General features: G+C 44.4%; 1 protein-coding gene across 2 annotated transcripts in view; it reads right to left on the reverse strand.

Annotated features, from left to right (window-relative positions):
- LOC138810375 (rho guanine nucleotide exchange factor 12-like) overlaps positions 1-15,629 on the reverse strand; it is a 115,554-nt gene extending 99,925 nt beyond the window's left edge. Inside the window, exon 1 of one of the 2 annotated variants that reach the window (XM_069997428.1) lies at positions 14,861-15,629. In XM_069997428.1, the coding sequence (XP_069853529.1) occupies positions 14,861-14,892 (32 nt within the window). In that variant the 5' untranslated portion in view covers positions 14,893-15,629. The remainder of the gene's footprint in view (positions 1-14,860) is intronic. The other variant, XM_069997437.1, reaches the window with a different exon arrangement.
- Positions 15,630-17,046: the final 1,417 nt, after the last annotated feature.

Consider the following 17,046-nt stretch of genomic DNA (forward strand, 5'->3'; position numbering starts at 1 on the left):
ATAATCTACTGACCTTTTACTATGTGCTAGGTCCATAAATACATTCTCATTTAAACTTCACAACAAATCTTCCAAATAAACATTACTCTCATTTTTACTGACAAGAAAATTAAACTGTTCCTTATTTACCATAACTAAGATATGGAACCAACCCAGATGCCCCTCAGTAGATGAATGGATCAAGAAAATGTGGTATATATATACAATGGAATTCTATGCCTCCATCAGAAAGAATGACATTGCCCCATTTGTTAGGAAATTGAAAGACTTGGAAAAAATTATTTTAAGTGAAGTAAGCCAGGCCCAAAGAAACATAGGTCCCATGGTTTCCCTTATTTGCAATAACTAGTATATGTCTGAGTCAAGCAGAAAAGGTCAGATAAGTTGATGTTAGGGAAATGAACCCTAAGATATGTATTCAAATGTTTCATGCGATTGTTTCTAACACATTTATAAGATTATTTCTTTGTTGCTTTGTCTGTCCCTCCCCCACGGTATAACCCCTGCTTTCAGTGTATTTGATGTTGTTATAATTTGTGGAAGGGAAATAGGGATACAGGTGGACCCATTGCAACAATGAGACATACAAGTCGTTTGGTGGGAGGGGGGAGGTTTGGGGGAGGGAGATGATAGGATGGGAAGGGGAAACAAAGGAGGAGGCTACAATGCTTAATAAGAAATGTACTCATTATCTTGCCCATGTAATTGTAACCCTTCTGTACAGTATTTTCACAAAAAAAAAAGAAAAAAAAAAAGGAAGAAAATAGAAAGCCTAAAATAACAAGGTAGAAATAAACATATGTATCTCAAAAAAAAAAAAAGAAAGAAAATTAAACTGCTGTTGAGAAAAGTAAATTTGCCTAAGATCTCCCTGCTAGTAATAAAATACACCCAAAATCCAAACTCCTCTCAATATCATCCTCAGTTCCTTCCACTTATTATTATATACATGGGTAAAACACACACACATACATACACAAGCATACAAACACACATAAGCACACAAACACCAACACTGCACACATGCATGCACATTAAATTCAGGGCTGAAATATCTTTTCTTTTAAAAGTTACTTTTTGGTTGTGTTTTTTTGGCAGTACTAGGGTTGAAGTTGGCTTCTCCCTTACTAGACAGGTGCTCTTACCACTTGAGACATACACCCCAGCCCTATCTGTGTAAGAGTCAGCTATCTCTGACAAGAGTGCAGTTTCAAAGAGAAAAAACCTACCAGCAGGGTAAAAAATACAATTACAAATATCCATCCATGTAATACCTGACTTAATTCCTATTTTTAGAAGCAGAACTGTACTCTGTATCCTGTTCAGTTACAATTCCATGGTAAGGAGTTTCTTTCTTTGCTAATCACATCTAGGCAACACACCCAAATTACCCCTAAATACAGCCTCAAGAATTCTAATCACATAGGATTTCTGGGTAAATACAGTTAGCAAAAAACCACAAGTCTTATCCAAGCTGGCAACGTACAAAGTAAATCCAACTAAAATGCAATCCAAGTACTATTATCCTGATAAAGGTACTAACAAACAATTATCTCTGAAAACCAATGCTTTCAATTGTGATACAACAATAGACATGTTAACAATGGAAGTTATAGATTTGTTCTCCATTGGGAAAATTTACTTATTTATATTTAAAATCAACTACTGTCCCAAGGAACCAAATCCAAAACTAATAGAAAGACAAAAATGAATTTAATTTTACTTTCACCAATGAAAGCCATTTTTAACTTGTAGTTTTTATGAAAACTAACCTCACTCTGAAGTGAGGTTAGCAATATAATTTAATTAAAGAAAATTAAAATTATTTGGCTATTTATAAAGATTACTTTAATTGTCTCTATTTACAGTGATCAGAAGCCAATAAAGTAAATAAAATTGACAGTGGTATTATACTTTCACCCTGTTATATATAAGAATTCACTCAACTGTAAACTAAACTCTTTTCTACCTCACCATAAAGAACATATATTCTATAAAGAATTTATGTCCCACTATTCCCTGAAAGGATGATCCTAGCTGGGTGACAGTAGCTCAAACCTATGATCCTGGCAGCTCAGGAGGTTAAGATCTGATCATTTTGATTTGAAATCAGCTAGGGCAGACAAATCCAAAAGACTATTATCTCCAACTAACCAGGCAAAAGCAGGAAGTGGAGCTGTGACTCAAGTGGTACAGTGTGAACCTTGACCCAAAAAGCTCAGAGACAGTGCCCAGGCCCTGAGTTCAAGCCCCAGACCTGGTACAGAAAAAGACCATCCTGGGCTGGGAAGGTGGCTCAGTGGTAGAGTGCTTGCCTTGCATGCATGAGGCCCTGGGTTCGATTCCTCAGCACCATATAAGCAGAAAATGCCGGAAGTGGTGCTGTGGTTCAAGTAGTAAAGTGCTAGCCTTGAGCTGAAGAGCTGATGGACAGTGCCCAGGCCTAGAGTTCAGGCCCCATGACTGCTTAGAAAAAAAAAAAAAAAAAAAAAAAAGATGGGCTGGGAAGGTGGCTCAGTGGTAGAGCACTTGCCTTGCATGCCTGAGGCCCTGGGTTCAATTCCTCAGCACCACATAAGCAAAAAAGAAAAAAGCCGGAAGTGGCGCTGTGGCTCAAGTGGTAGAGTGCTAGCCTTGAGCTGAAGAGCTGAGGAACAGCACCCAAGCCCAGAGTTCAAGCCCCATGACCGGACCCCAAAAAAAAAAAAAAAAAGAGAGAGAGACCATCCTACATTCATAACATGTCTCTTACTCTCTACAACCATGGAAATGAAAAATAAAAAGATTGATTATACTAGCATCTTGAGCTGTTATGGAGGCTTCAAGGCCCTCAGTTCAATTAACCTGAGCAGCTAAGTCGGCTTTAGTGATTTCTAAGCTAAAACCAGATAGATTCATTTACTTTCATATCATCACGGGGATTGCTTTAAAGACATGTAGATTCTTTCTCTGCACAACAAACAGTATAGGTGAACAGAGGATTTTTACAAGTGATTCTGAATTTCTTCTCCAGAGAAAATGACATTGCTAACCTCAAGCTCCCAGAAGACTTGGGAGCCATTAAAAGCTGGGATTCCTTTCAATTGGCAGGATTCCAACAGAAGCTCAGTGAGAAATGAACCCTCCTACAAATCAAATCTGTTGCAATGTTATTTTTTCCAGAGGTTAATTACCTGCTTCTGCTACACACACATAAGACACACACTAAAGTGGATTAGAGGAGAGGCTGGAAAGGTGGATGACATTCTGTTGCAAGCCTCCTCCAGAAATACTGGAAATGAAATCAAAACAAATCCTGGCTATCAAATTCTAAATATACTCCATGAACATCCTCTCCTACTCCATGCTTGTCAGTTCACAGTACTGCTATCTCAATCTACGTAGACAGTGAGAACTTACTAAAGTTATCATTTCAGACTAAGTTGCCATAACTTAGGAAAATAAACATGGATAAAATCAGGACATCCAGAAACTGCTTCAAAGTAAGTAAATAAGGAGGCAAGGGAAGGAAACATGAACCCAGACTACCCATACATGGATCACGTTGATGCTAATGAGAAGAACACGGAAGTTCAACATACTGATCTCTACTATTCTGTGGATCTGAAATTTCCCATTTAAAAAAGCAGAACTTTTACAGACTCAAAACAATCCATATGAAAACATTCATTAAGCATCACCTGTAGTAAACTAGACATTTTTGTTCCTAATTATTCAACCTCTACTTTGCTTCCTGAAAGGATTATACAGACTTACATGTGATCAAGTCACCTGCAATGGGGGAAGAGGTATATATTCTATCCCACTGACAAAGGCCACATGATTAGGTCTGGCCAATGTCCTCAGAGCCATTGTGGTGTGCACTATGACTGACTGAAAGCTTTAAGAGTCAGCCTATGTTTGCATCCGTTTTCTTGCCTTTTCCTTTGGCCACAATAATGACATACACCAGACAGCAGATGCTTCCTTAGCCAAGATTCCAGTGTAAGACACAGGAAGCAATGATATAGCCAATCAGGAGCTGACACTGAAATTCAAAGGTGGTGTTGCTATGCCAGTATAAAGAGCAAAACCTGACAGATATACCTACTACAGAGTAGATGCAAAAATAAATAGGCCAGTATATATTTCAATGTTTTGAAGAATCAGAGTACGGGTATAAGCAAGTAATCCCAGCACTTCAGAGGTGAAGGGAGAAGACTTAAGAGTTTGAGGCCAGCCTGGGTTATAGTCTATGCCCTTTTCCAAAAAAAGAAAGAGACCAGGCACTGGTGGCTCACACCTGTAATCCTGGCTGCTCAGGAGGCTGAGATCCGAGGATCGCAGTTCGAAGTTACCTCAGGCAGGAAAGTCCATGAGACTCTTATCTCCAATTAATTACAGAAAAATCTGGAAGTGGCTGTAGTTAAAGTGGTAGAGTGCTGGCTTTGAGCAAAAAGGAGCTTGGGAACAGCACCTAAGCCCAAAGTTCAAGCTCCAGGACAGGCAGTAAAAGAAAAAAAGAAAAAGAGAAGAAGGGAAAGAAAGAGGGAAGAAGAAAAGGAGGGAGGAAAAAAGGGAGGAGTTTGAGTAAATAAAATTGTATTGATACTAGGACTTGAACTCAGGGTCTCAAGTTCCTGCTTAGCTTTTTTTTTTAATTCTCTTTTTTCTTGCCAGTCCTGGGGCTTGAACTTGGAGCTTACACACTGTCCCTGAGCTCCTTCTGCTCAAGACTGGCACTCTACCATTTGACCCACAGTGTCACTTATGGCTTTTTCTGTTTATGTGGTACTGAGGAATCAAACCCAGGGCTTTGTGCATGCCAGGCAAGCACTTTGCCTCTAAAGCCACACTCCAAGCCCCCTGCTTAGCTTTTTCATTAAAGGCTGGTGCTCTATCACTTGAGCCACACTTCCACTTCTGGCTATTTGTTAGTTAGCTGGAGATAAAGAGTCTAAGATTTTCTGCCTGAACTGACTTCCAACCATGATCCTCAGATCTCAGCCTCCTGCAAATGTAGGATTATAGGCATGAGCCACAGATACCTGGCTAATCCAAAATAGTTTAACTATGGGTATCTCTCAGAAGAATGCCCAACAAATGGTGACTCTGTATGGACAGGGGTAAGATCAGAGCCTTTTTATAACATTAGTATGGTTTAAAGTGTGGAAGTGATCAAGCTCCATTATATTCAGACTGCTTTGTTAAATGTCACTTCCTTTGTAGAACTACTTAAAGATTTAAAAACAGAGAAAATTAGAGCTGGGAAGGTGGCTCAGTGGTAGAGTGCTTGCCTTGCATGCATGAGGCCTTGGGTTCAATTCCTCAGCACCACATAAGCAGAAAAAAAGCAGGAAGTGGTGTTGTGGCTCAAGTGGTAGAGTGCTAGCCTTGAGCTGAAGAGCTGAAGGACAGCGCCCAGGCCCAGAGTTCAGGCCCCACAACCGACCAAAAAAAAAAAAAAAAAAGAGTAAAATAAAGTGTGTGTGTGTGTGTGTGTGTGTGTGTGTGTGTGTGTGTGTGTGTGTGCATGCGTGTTTCATCTGGACAACATTAGGGTAGTTGGATCATTTTGGCCACTTTTTTTTCTTTATCCTTTCCAAATTAAACAATAAAATATAACAAAGCAAAAATTGGCTGACAACTTAAATTTAAACACTACCAAAAACTATCACTCTACGATCAAAATATTCAGTTGCTTTTTTTAATGTCAAGTAATAAATGTGCAATTCTATTAGTTTGCTCATTTTTGGGTTTTATCAAAAATAGACGTGCTTGCTTATGCATAGTACAGCTATTGATCACAAAAGGCAGTCTCAGCTGGGCACTGGTGGCTCACACCTGTAATCCTAGCTACTCAGGAGGCTGAGATCTGAGGATCATGGCTCAAAGCCAGCCAGGGGAAGAAAATCCGTGAGACCCTTATCACTAATAAACCACTCAGAAAACCCAAAGTGCTCCTGTGGCTCAAGTGGTAGAGCACTCACCTTGAGCTGAAGAGCTGAGGGATGCGCCCAGGCCCAGAGTTCAAGGCCCATGACTGAAAAAAAACAAAAAAAAAAGGGGGGGGGGAGTCTCTCTATTCATTATTTTAATATTCCAGTTAAATAGATGAAGAAGCTCTAAATAGTACATTTGTGAACAGGTCTTTACCAGTACAACAAACAGAGCATCTCCTACTAATTTACTGAAAGAGAATAATTTAAATAAAGAATTAGAAGAGGACAAAGTAAAAAAAAAAATCTAACTTTGACTCTTGTAGTGATTAAATAATATTTTAATGGTTGCAGAAATCAAGTTCAGTAGAATAGCACTTGATCACATAGACATGCTTTTGCTTCAGCTAAACAGTATCTGAACACAGCAATAATCTCCAAGGAATATATTTGTACTTTTCATCCTAGGATCTCAAAGCATTCTACAAACTTAACCCTCTCCTACCTGAGAGGTGGACATTAGACAGCACTGTAGCTATCTATCCTGCTGCTGCAAAACATTTAAGTAGCCTTTTAGTATTTACCCTGAGAAGAATCTCACCCTAACAGCCAATAAAACAGGAAATAAGCTGACAGTGCATATGCTACCACCAATCTCCAAAAAGATCAGACCTTCACCCACAAGAACCACTTCCTCTGAGTAAACCACAGAGAGTATACTGGGCAAACCACAACCCAGACAGATCACCAGCCAGCATCTATGAGAGAACGTGGTTAAACACCTTCACAGATTTCCTATGTGTATTCAAGTGTATTTGGGGGATATGTTATGAGTCAAGACAACAACATATGGCCACTTTCTGTATTATGTGATCACTTTTAGACATAAATTCCTTAAGATTTTAATCAGGTCTGAGATTTGAGTATAATAATCCACATTTCCCGAATCTATTCGATACCTATAAAATTCTTTGAGTACATTAACTAAAACTTAGCACTTACAATATTTAACCAAAACTGTAGTTTTACAAGTTATCTTTAAATGACTACAATATGCTTTTATAACGTCGTAAGAAAAAAGTATGACAAGTAACTAATTGCAAGCACTAACTAAACTGGGTTTCCTTAGACTTTTTTTTTTTTTTTTTTTGAGACAGGGTCACTCTAGGTAGCCCAGTCTAATTTCAAACTCAAGATCCTTCTCCATCCACCTCCCAAGTGAAAGGATTACAGGTATGCGCCACCATCCCAACCTCTTACAGGTTTCTGATTTCCATGTGAATTGCTGTTCACAGTCCCAAGAAGGGAAACATTTTTTCACGGGTCATTATATTTGCTTGTCTCTAAACACTGGGAGGCCACTCAAGCCTGACACATGACTATGATTTATGGGAAAAAAAAAAAAACCAACATAGGAGTCAGCATTTGAATTAGTGAAAGATCCTGTTTTTGGTATGAATTTAAACTGTCAGCTGCCCTGGTGCATGCTAATTCAATAAGATAAACTTAGCATATTTCTTCTTTCACTAAAAGTCAACAATACATGCTTATGCAATTTGGACAAAGTGTCTGACCTTCGGCACAATCATGTAAACCTTTGCAGAATTAAAACTCTAAAAATTATTCTAGCCATCAGCTTCACTGGCTTCTCTTGGAGTTAGACACTGTTTTATAAACACCTTTCATATATGGCTATCTTGATATTCCAGACATTCTAAGTGGAAAAAGTAAAATGCTTTCAAATGGGCATGTTTCCAAAATTCTAAAATTACTGGTGAAATACCAAAGGAACAGTGAAATCTACTTACATACTTTTAAACTAAAAAGTTTCAAAGAAAAAGGTTAATTAAAAAGCTCTCTAATTGTATTTTATAATCATTTAAATAATACTTTCTTACTACCTCTTATCATTAGTAACAAGTTTTACATACAACAGCAAGAAAGTAAGACAGTTTTTCAATTTTAACAATAGTTCATTTACTAAGCAAAACAGGTCTATTTCTTTACACTACTATAAAGACACTGCAGGAGACGAACGAAAAGAAAGATGACATATAATTTAAGGTAATACACACTGAAAAACCACCAGAGGGAAAAAAGCATGGATCACAACATATTGCAACAGATATTTTACCTTACAGCTACAATCACTTATCTTCACTTAATTTATTTTGTCTTCACTTCTGATTTTTAATCAGTAAAAGCTCCTGACATTTTGGATTTCTGTGTTTTATCTTCTGGCCACATAACTGAAATATTTATCATACTCAGGCATTACTGTAAAAAAAAAAACTTTTTTAAGAAAGCCACCATAGGGGCTGGGAAGGTGGCTCAGTGGTAGAGTGCTTGCCTTGCATGCCTGAGGCCCTGGGTTCGACTCCTCAGCACCACATAAGCAAAAAGCAAAAAGCCGGAAGTGGCGCTGTGGCTCAAGTGGCAGAGCACTAGCCTTGAGCTGAAGAGCTGAGGGACAGCGCCCAGGCCCAGAGTTTAGGCCCCACAACCGGACCCAAAAAAGAAGGCCTCCAAAACTTAAGAAATTATTTCATTAGTTGATTTGGTATTTATGCTGACACAATTCTTGTGTCATGTGACTGTTACATTTAACATCCACTCTAAAAACTATGTAAAATAAAAGTGGAGCCAGGGACAAACTCAGTGGTAACTTGGCTAATATGTGTAAGGCCCTGGATTTGATCCCCAGCACTTCAAAATAAATAAATAAGAATGAATTTAGGTTGGGAGGCTCTTGCTACCTATAATCTGAATCACAGGAAAACTAAAGTTTGAACTTGTTTCTCTAAAATGAGTCCAGATAGAATACACAATTATCAACTGCCGTATTGAGAGCAACTTGGAGGAAAGCTAGGAAAATATTAAGCAGGATGTTGGTAGTTCGATCATGGGGCAACAGAAACCATAACAACTTGACTAAGCAAAAAGTAAAAGAGGAATGGAACAGTGGTGGATAACCATCTGAGCTATTTAGAGTCATAGAAGCAAAAAATGGGAGGACAGCATTACAATTAGCTTGGTCCAGCAAGTACACAAAATAGGACAACTTAAAAGAAAAGTCTGAGGTAAAGACCAGGAAAAGCTTCCTGATTACAAGACCCATCAGGCTTGTTGTTCAGGCTCCAGGGGAAGTGATAGTATCTTTATCCTCCAGATTCATTTAAAGTTAGAGTAAGCATCTCATAGGAAAAAAATAATCCCAACTCTGACTTGGTGAGGTTGAAAAATTACAAAAGAGAGAAAAATAACATACATAAAAAGACAACAATCAAAATAAAAACAGGAGGCCTTGAAAGCCAGAAAATTAGATTAAAATATTGCATAAAGTGCTTGCCTAGCACGGGACTCAGGGCCTCAGGCCGAGCTGCATCCTCAGCACTGGGAGGAAAAAAAAAAGCCTTGGGTTTGTCCTCTCCCATTTTATAATCTTGACTTAGTAATCCTGACAACTGTGAGTGGTGTTAAAGTGTAAAAATGACAGAAACACAGTCTGCCCTATCAAAGGATATCATGACACACTTCGGAGGAATTTACTCAAAAAGAAGCAAATATATAGATAGATAGATACAGATATAGATATACTTGCCAATTTAAAATTCTCGAAGGTACTATTTTGAAGACTCCGAATTATTAAAAGGGAAAGGGACATGTCTTCAAAACAAAGCTTTAAAATGTCTTCTAATCTATGTTTTAATACATAAAGACCAAATGAAGTTAAGCTATCTATTCCTGAAAATATGGCATAGTCACATACGCAATTCTATGATAAGAAGGTGTGTTTGACAGTACTAGGGAAGATCCCAGGGCCTCTACAATGGTAAGAAAGTCCTCTGTCGCTGAGTTACACCCCTGGCCCTAAAAAAGGCATTTCTTTTTCTTTTGTGGGTCATGGGGCTTGAACTCTGGGCCTGAGCGCTGTCCCTCAGCTCTTCAGCTCAAGGTTAGCACTCTACCACTTGCACTACAGTGCCACTTCTGGTTTTCTGGTGATTTATTGGAGATAAGAGTTTCACGGACTTTCTTGCTGGGTCTGGCTTTGAACCGTGATCCTCAGATCTCAGCCTCCTGAGTAGCTAGGATGACAGGTGTGAGCCACCAGCGCCCAACATTTAAATGGTTCTCTGGAGGCAATATGGGGACTTTTTTGCATCTTGATTGCCTGATAACTATTAGAAATGCCTCTTCTGAGCTGGGCGCTGGTGGCTCACGCCTGTCATCCTAGCTACTCAGGAGGCTGAGATCTGAGGATCACGGTTCAAAGCCAGCCGGGGCAGAAAAGTCCGTGAGACTCTTATCTCCAATTAACCACTAGAAAACCGGAAGTGGTTCTGTGGTTCAAGCAGTAGAGTGCTTGCCTTGAGCTGAAGAGCCCAGGGATAGCGCCCAAGCCCAGAGTTCAAGCCCCACGACCAACAACAACAACAAAAAAGAACCATTTAAATGCTGTTTTTGTGACCCACTCTGATTTGGGAAGCAATTCCTACCCCTTCTTGATGACTCTGAGAAGAGACAACCACTTAGAGATTTATACAACTCTTTGCCAACGATGATAATCCTCCACAGAATAATATCCTCCACAGAATAATATGGAAATCCACCATTTATGATTCCACGAATACCTACCACCAAGTTCACTTTTGTGGAAAACTCAAACTTGTTTAAAAAAAAAAAAAAGAAAAGAAAAAACCTGCATTCACTCAAAAAAAGCCTGCATTCACTGCGTGTTAACCATTGAAAGCAGCAGTGGTAAGTGGTATCCCCAGGTAATGATTTTTTGCAATGATTTCAAATATACTTCCTGTCATTTCCCTGAATAGGGACATTTTTCTAACTTCCTTTAGACTCTTACCTGTTGAATCATATGAAACTGTACGAGTGAATGCTCTATTGCATACCTATATGAATTAAGATTTTATACTGAACAATTTTTTAAAAGATGAAAGCAAAATAATGGCAAGATTATACTGTGATTCTTGTCCCCAGTTTTCATTTTGCATTTATCAGTTGAATGGCTTTACAAGAAAATGCTACAATTAATGTCACCTTGCAGATGACTTGTGCAACCTTGAAAACAAACTGACATGAACTCTTCTTTTCTGCCCAAAAGCAACGTGGCAACATTTGAAGAAAAAAATGCCAGAAATGAAAATGCTAACTGCATATGAAGTTACAGGTTTACATATTCAAAGAGTGTGCTTAAGTCAAACAAGATTAAAATTGGATTCAATGCTAAGAAAACTGCAGTACATCCAAAGCTTTTATCTACAACATAACAGCAAAATCTGGAAGGAAACCCTAGGCAAAGTAAAAGCCCATTTTCTTCTATGAAGACCCCCGTAACTTTCTTGCCTGTACCTCCTCCCCAGTAAACTCAACTGTTACAGAAGCTAACGTGGAATCACTTGAGTTTGCTGAAGAGCATTCTCTCCTCTCTACCTCTCAGAAGAAATTCCAAATGTCACAGAAGCTAAACTCTAGGAACAGAAGAAGCCATGTAGGAGGACTGGAAACAATTAGGATATTATTTTAGGTCTGAATGCAACCAATGCATACTTAAGAACAGCATTTTTACTACTTTTCTAGTGATCATTCTAAATGGTGAAGTTAATCTCCTGGTCTCATCGAAGTGACAAAGCAAGAAACTGTAAAGTATCCATAAAACTACTTAAGACTTTTTAAAAAGCTGTATGACTACTGTGAACATACTGTAAGTTTTAGATCAAGAAAAAGGAGGAGGAGGAGGTGGGGTGGTTGACCACCACCACCACGATCAAATAATCAAGGCTGAGCAGTACAAGCTTACGGCAAGAGAAGGGAGCAAATGAATGTGTTAATTTAACTGCAAAATAATAACAGGATGTAACCAAGTTCGCAGTATCCAAAGTGACCAATCAGACCCTAAACATAGCTGAATTCCATCCCGGCCCCAGCACGTCCCTAACACAAGAATAAAACCCTTCTTATCTTGTTCAGCCATGTGTCGCCTGCCACAAACTGCAAAACAGAACAACGCCCAAAACCAGCTAAGTCTGATTTCAACTGAGGACAGGCTCTGTAGTCAGAAGCACCACAATGAAAGAACTCCAGTTCACACAGCTGGCCTAGTGGCTTTGCACTCTACAGAACAAAGCCATACCACATACAGTACTTCAAACTTGAAAGGATCTCTAAAAAGCTACTCTGGCACCATTAATTTGCCAATAGCCTTACATTCAGAAAAATATACCTACTTTGAAATGGAGTTACACATGGGAAGAAAGATGAGTAGGGAGGGCTGAGAGGAAGCTAGAAATTATCCTAGAAATTATATCCTAACACTCATAACCCTGTTAAGGCACACTGGTATGGAAAGACTAAACCAGTACTTCCAGATTGCACCTCAACATATACTCACATCAGGAACAACTACTCTTAAAGAGAAATAGCTACTTTACAGAAAAGAAATGCTTAAAGAAAAATGATCCTCATAAAAATAAAAAATAAAAACCAGGGCTTGGGATCATGGCTCAAGTACAGTACCTGCCTAGCAAACATAGAGCTCTGAGTTCAAGCTAGCTCCATCACTGCCAAAAAAATAAAAACTGAAAACATAACAATAATAAATTCCTAAGAAACAGATCTCAACAAAATTAAGTGACTTCTCTTTAACTTTCATGAAGGAAGGAAGGAAGGAAGGAAGGAAGGAAGGAAGGAAGGAAGGAAGGAAGGAAGGAAGGAAGGAAAGGAAGGAAAGGAAGGAAAGGAAGGAGGGAGGGAGGGAGGGAGGGAGGGAGGGGAGAGGGGGAGGGGAAGGAGGAGGGGGAGGGAGGGGGGAGAAATGGGAAGAGAGAGAAAGAGAGGGGGAGAGAGAGGGAGAGGGAAAGGGAGAGGGAGAGGAGGACAGAGAGGAGGAGAGAGAGAGAGGAGTTAGACAGCATCTGAACCAATTCAAAAATATTAATCCCCAGTGCATTTTGCTGCTCAATCTTTCAATCAATGCTTGATGAAGAGCAGGTTCTCCATCAGTTGCAAGAGCTAATGCCTTTTTATTTGGTGGTCTTGCTTTAAATGGAATAGTTGCCTAATGTAACTAGGTAGAGGTTTCAACTGAGAAATTATCTTTTCAGCCTTATAAACATTTAGTCAAACTGATTCCCTTCACCAATGTGAACTACTTTTTCCCAGCGTTAAAAGCCACTATACAATACCTGACTTCATATAATGTATACTTACTGCTGTTGCATAAATATACAAATAAATCAAAGCCATTTTTCTTTTGAGGGGCAGGCTTTCAATAATCACATTTTTATGCTAAACCATAAAAAGACTCAAATCTAAGTATTTTATTCCAATAGAAAGAAGAAGAAAATCCTTGAAATGCACAGCTGAAGAAAATCATTATTCAGATCTGAAAAGTCACATAGTGACTTTTGTGTGGAGTGAGCTGGTGCCCTTCACTTCTGTACGGTAAATCCCAGCATCTCAATGAAAATCAACACATCAGTTCCTAGGCATGATTTCTTGCCTACAGGTTCAAGGGCACAAACTGAACAACCAGCAAAACCCTTGAAAGTGACTAATCAGGAGCCAAAGACCCTGAACAGAAAAAGAGGAGAGATCGGGAGGGGAACAAGGAAAGCACTGTATGACTCATGTGACACAGATCTTCAGAGAAGTTAAAAATCAGCTCACTGGAAATGAACAGCCATTTCACAAAGTGTGTAAATAAAGGGTGAACATAAATCGTTTAAATATTTAATGGAATATTTTAGGTGAACACTCATGTGACACTGGAAAGCATCAACAGGAAGAGGAAGTTCTGCTTCTAAAGTAGCTGTTATGCTATGATAATGGAATTTGGCCCTTTTAAAATCAACAGTCTTTCACTTGGGTGAAACTCTCTTATTTGGAAATTAAGCTACTTTCCAAAGGAGCGCTTCTAGACTTTTCTTCAAAGGGCTTTGGCCTTGAAATTCAATTATTTGATCTGAGTTCTTTTTTTTCTTAATGATGTAATAGTTTGAATGTTGACTTAAAATAATGTTAGCTGCCTAAAATTAGGGCCTAACATGCAGCATCACGATTAAATTGAGAAATAAAGCGTGCTACAGAAACCATTACCCCTTTGCCACTTAAACCGATTCAATCGAATTAAGGAGAGGAAGGGAATCTACTTGTGGAGGCTGGAGGGGCTCCAAAGGCCCATGAACATACATCGCCATGCCCCGCTGACTATCAAACCTTCCACCTGTCTTGCTTGAACCACTCTTACAGCTCCCATCCCCATTAAATGCCAGTGTTTCTGAAGGATGAAATATTAAAACAGCATCATTAAAAGCAAGCAAGCTCTGATTTCCCCTCATTTCTTTCAGCTCCTGGAGACGGCCTGCAGCAAGAGCCTGTGATTTACTGGTAATGTCAACATTCGGGACAATTATTAGATAATTAATAGACACTGTGCAGGTCAACACTTAACCGGGGAGATCAAATTCACAAAGCACCCAGCAGCAGCAGCAGGCTGAAATTTAAGTTCACGGGACAGCAATCTCTGCAGTGTTCTCTAGAGAGAACTATCGCAGGGCAGGAGGCAGCCCGCTGACACCCCGAAACCCACAGGACCAACTCAGCCACTGACCTTCACCCAAAGTGACCTTCCCCAAGTCGAGTTACTTGGCCCTAATTCGCATTTGCAGACTGTACCCCACAGTCGTGCTTTTTCCCTATCTCTTGTCTGAAAACAGGGGCAACTTTTCTGGGAAGGAAAAAAAAAAACAAAACCAAAAAGCACCAGCAGCAGCAGCAGCAAAACCACAGTTTGCAAACTGAAGCCCACCAGGTACCTTGGCACCCCGGTTCCTGAGGCCTGTCAATGTCGCTGGGCGATCCGGCTGGGCAGGACCCAGCCGGCGGGGGGGGGGGGGGGGAGGACGGGGGAACTTCGTACCCACCTGTCGGTGATAGTAGACTGTGTGCCACTCATTGGGGCCCTGGGCGCGAGGTCCTCCTCCTATCCAACTTGCATTTTACAGCAGCACCCCCACCCCACCCCCAGTCCTCTGGGATCAGGCCCAATTCCGGCAGGGACACAAAAGTCCAGCTCAAAACTCCATTCGGTCATCTAGAACATCCGACTGGAAAGGGGGGGGGGCAAAGAAAGGGGGTGCGGGTGGAAGCGGGGCGAGCGATCTCCCCCTCCGAAAACAGCCGGAAGGAGAGCTCCGGAGCTGGCGCCGAGTCCTCCCGGCGAGAAAGAAGCCTCGGTGGCGGAGGGAGCCTGCGAGTCCGCGGGGCCGGGCCGGCGGGGTCCGCGCGGGGACCGCGTCCGCCCCCGGACCCGAGCCGCGGCGCCGGGCCTGGGTCCGCGCGGCTCTATCTGGCGCTGCCGCGGGCGGCGGGTGGCCGCAGCCTCGGCCGCGTCTCGGGCCGTCCCGTGCCGGGCTGGCGCCGCCCCATGTCGCCGGGCCCGCGGCCCCGCTGGTCGTCCCGGCCGCCCCCCTCCCCCGGGCTGCGGGCCGCGCGGCGGGCGCGGCGGGCAGGGTCGGCCCCGCGGCCCGCGCTGACAGGACCGGGTCTCTCAGCGCCGCGGGCGGCTCCGCATCCCGCGGGGGCCCGGACTCTTCCTCAGGCGGCGCGGGCGGCGGCGGCGGCGGCTCCGCCCCGACGCTCCGGGAGGCGGCGGCTCGGCGGGGAGCGGGACGTCCCGGTCCGATCCGGTCCGGTCTGGTCCGGCCTGGAAGCCCGGCGTGGAGCGCGGCAGCGGCGGGCGGCGACGAGCGCGGGGCCGGCGCCGGGTCCCGGGGGCCTCACGGGAGCGCGCGCAGGGCGGAGGCGGCGCCGGCGGGCGGGGGAGGGGAGGGGAGAGGCGGGGAGGGGCGGGGCGGGCGGCCGCTGCGGGCCCGCGCGCGGGTTCCGGTTCCGGTTCTGCCTTCCCGGCCTCGGCGCGTCCCGGGCGCGCGAGCGGGCGGGCTCTCCCCTCCCCTCCGACGCCTTTTGGGGAGGGGGGGACTCCTCCCTCGGACTCGGGAGCCGCCTCACCCCGCCGGATCCCTCCGCGGCGCCGCCCGCGCCCCGCGCCCGCCGCCGCTCGCACGGGCCGCCTCGGGCCCCGCCGCCCCCGCGCGGACGCCTCCGCCCAGCCCAGCTGCAGGGCAGCAGGGAAAGTAGTTCTGGGGGCGGAGGCCGGAGGCCCCCAGCGGCCGGGCTGGGGCCCCGGGGGGCCCGCGAGCGCTCGCTTCGGTGTCTGGCTGTGAACCTGCACCCCCCCCACAACGAACCCCCATTCCCGATGAGAGTGGCACCAACCCCCCCCCAAAACCGGGAGAGTCTCGTTCCTTAAGGCAGGGCGAGGGCGCTGCTGGGATACGGGACTGCGGGGCGCGAGCTCCGGGCCGGGCGTCTGACGTGCCGCCCACCCCCCCAGATCTCCGACGGGGTTAGGGCGCTGGCGCCTCACCTGGGCACCTGCTCGCCTGACCCCGCCCCGGGCCGCAGGGCTCCAGGCCTGGTGCCTGAGGAACTGGGGGGGGGAGGACTGGGGGGGTGACGTGGAGCCGGGACGGGGGGGGGACTTGGAGCCGGGACTGGGGGGGGGACTTGGAGCCGGGACTGGGGGGGGGGGACTTGGAGCCGGGACTGGGGGGGGACGTGGAGCCGGGACTGGGGGGGTGACGTGGAGCCGGGACTGGGGGGGGGGACTTGGAGCCGGGACTGGGGGGGGGACTTGGAGCCGGGACGGGGGGGAAGGCCTTGGGGGGATGACCTGGAGCCGGGACGGGGGGGGTGACGTGGAGCCGGGACTGGGGGGGTGACTTGGAGCCGGGACGGGGGCGGGGGGGGAGGGACTTGGAGCCGGGACGGGGGGGGGTGACTTAGAGCCGGGACGGGGGCGGGGGAGGTGGGACTTGGAGCCGGGACGGGGGGGGGGGACTTGGAGCCGGGACGGGGGAGGGACTTGGAGCCGGGACGGGGGGGGGGGGTACTTGGAGCCGGGACGGGGACGGGGGGGGGGGACTTGGAGCCGGGACGGGGGGGGGGGACTTGGAGCCGGGGCGGGGGGGGGACTTGGAGCCGGGACGGGCCGCGGTGGGGGGGGACTTGGAGCCGGGACTGGAGGGGGGGGACTTGGAGCCGGGAC

The sequence above is a fragment of the Dipodomys merriami genome, unplaced genomic scaffold, assembly GCF_024711535.1.
Source record: "Dipodomys merriami isolate MVZ:Mamm:240054 unplaced genomic scaffold, mDipMer1.0.p SCAF_103, whole genome shotgun sequence".
Taxonomy (NCBI): Eukaryota; Metazoa; Chordata; class Mammalia; order Rodentia; family Heteromyidae; genus Dipodomys; species Dipodomys merriami.